Below are 2,253 nucleotides of genomic sequence, written 5' to 3' on the forward strand. Positions count from 1 at the left end.
GGGATTCAGTTGTCTTTTGAATGCAGGATGTTTTCTTTCAACAACCTTTGTTTCTCTGAAAAAAAACGAAGAAGAAAAAAGAAGAATTATTTAGTTTATTAAAGTGAAAGAAACTATTGTACAGAGAATGAATTATAAAGATCCAAAATTAGGGTCTTTTTTATCTTATATATTTCAGCCATTAGATGCTGCCATTTTAGTCGAATGTATCAACCCTAGTACTTATTTTTTTAGAGCCTAGTACTTATTCTATCAGCTACTTTTGCCAAACTGCTAAGTTACAGGGATGTAAATACACCAACACCAGTTGTCAAGCAGTGAAAGTGGACACAAAGACACACACACATATGATAGGCTTCTTCCAGTTTCTGTCTACCAAATCCATTTACTAGGCTTTGGTCAGCCTGAGGCTATAGTAGAAGACACTTTCTCACACTTTCCCAAGGGGCCATGCAGTGAGACTGAACCTTGGACCATGTTAATTTATCAAATTTAAGATCTAATTGCCTTTCATATTAAAAGGTATATTATTTAAAAACATAAAGACACTTGATTTTTGTTTGAAAATAAAATTGTAATTCAATTAAAATTAATTCTTTATGTTAAATAAGCGTGGAGGTGCGTGGCTTAGTGGTTAGGGTGTCAGCATCATAATCTTAAGATTGTGGTTTCGATTCCTGGACCGGGCGATGTGTTGTGTTCTTGAGCAAAACACTTCCTTTCACGTTGCTCTAGTCCACTCCGATGGCAAAAATGAGTAACGTTGCGATGGACCGGCATCCTGTCCAGCTGGGGGAACACATATACCATAGAAACCGGGAAGCTGTGCCCATGAGCCTGGCTAGGCTTTAAAAGGGTGCATTTATTTGTGGCGGCACATGGCTTAGTGGTTAGGGTGTCAGCATCATGATCATAAGATTGTGGTTTCAATTCCTGGACTAGGCGACGTGTTGTGTTCTTGACAAAAACAATTCATTTCACGTTGCTCTAGTCCACTCAGCTGGCAAAAATGAGTAACGCTGCAATGGACTGGCATCCCGTCTTGCTGGGGAACACATATGCCATAGAAACCGGGAAACCGGGCCCATGAGCCTGGCTAGGCTTTAAAAGAGCGCATTTATGATTTTATTTATGTTAAATAAGTGCAGGCATGGCTGTGTGGTTAGTAGTTTTGTCCTTGGTTGTCCTTGCACTCAGGCTGTCCTGTGCATGCCCCTCCAGCTGAGCATTCCTAACCTTGAGATCTCATGCATGTTGGTGTCATGCAAAAAGCACTGTACTGGTGCCACATAAATGCATCCACATTGGTGTTGTGTAAAAACACCCAGTACACTCTGTAAATTGGTTGGCATTAGGAAGAGCACCCAGTTGTAGAAATCATGTCAAAACAGACACGGGGCCAAGGCAGCTCTTCATATGGTCAGTTCCTATTTCGTTATTACCCACAAGGGGCTAAACATAGAGGGGACAAACAAAGACAGACATAGGTATTAAGTCGATTACATCAACCCAGTGCATAACTGGTACTTAATTTATCGACCCCGAAAGGATGAAAGGCAAAGTTGACCTTGGTGGAATTTGAACTCACAACGTAACGACAGACGAAATACGGCTATGCATTTCGCCCGGCGTGCTAATGTTTCTGCCAGCTCATTCCTGTCAAAATGAGCAACCAATGCCAGTATGGAAAATGGATGTTAAATGATGATGATGGTGATAATCACTAAAAATGGTTAGAGCAGTGAACTGGCATTTCACCCCTCTTCATGTTCTAAGTTCAAATTCTGCTGAGGTCAACTTTGCCTTTCATCCTTTTGGGTTTGAAAAAACTAGTACCAGTTGAACACAGGGTTTAATATAATTGCCTTATCTCTCCCCTGAAATTGCTGGCCTTGTTCCAAAATTTGAAATCAATATTATCAAAAATACTTTTTTTTATAAAAAATAATTCCTGAGCCGTACAACTCATAAGGCTAGTTACCCTGTTTCTATGGTATTACTCACCTCACCTGTGCCTATGTCACATAAAAAGCACTAAGTCCATTCTGCTGAGTGGTTGGTGTTAGGAAGGGCACCCAGCTGTAAAAATCCTGCCAAAACAGTTACAAAAGTCTGGTGCAGGCTTCAGCCTGGCCGGCTCTTGTGAAACCATCCCACCCATGCTAGTATGGAACATGGACGATAAATGATGATAATGATGTTGATGATGAGTAATGAAGTTCACAACATCACTCTTGAATAGGACATCTGTTT

At 40.6% G+C, this 2,253-nt stretch overlaps 1 protein-coding gene across 1 annotated transcript in view; it reads right to left on the reverse strand.

The window, feature by feature from the left end:
* Positions 1–2,253, reverse strand: part of LOC115221199 (serine/arginine repetitive matrix protein 1) — a 200,128-nt gene continuing 197,875 nt past the window's right edge. Inside the window, exon 8 of the mRNA XM_029791359.2 lies at positions 1–55. Within this exon, the coding sequence (XP_029647219.1) occupies positions 6–55 (50 nt within the window). The 3' untranslated portion in view covers positions 1–5. The remainder of the gene's footprint in view (positions 56–2,253) is intronic.

The sequence above is a fragment of the Octopus sinensis genome, linkage group LG18 (assembly GCF_006345805.1).
Source record: "Octopus sinensis linkage group LG18, ASM634580v1, whole genome shotgun sequence".
In the NCBI taxonomy this organism is placed as follows: Eukaryota; Metazoa; Mollusca; class Cephalopoda; order Octopoda; family Octopodidae; genus Octopus; species Octopus sinensis.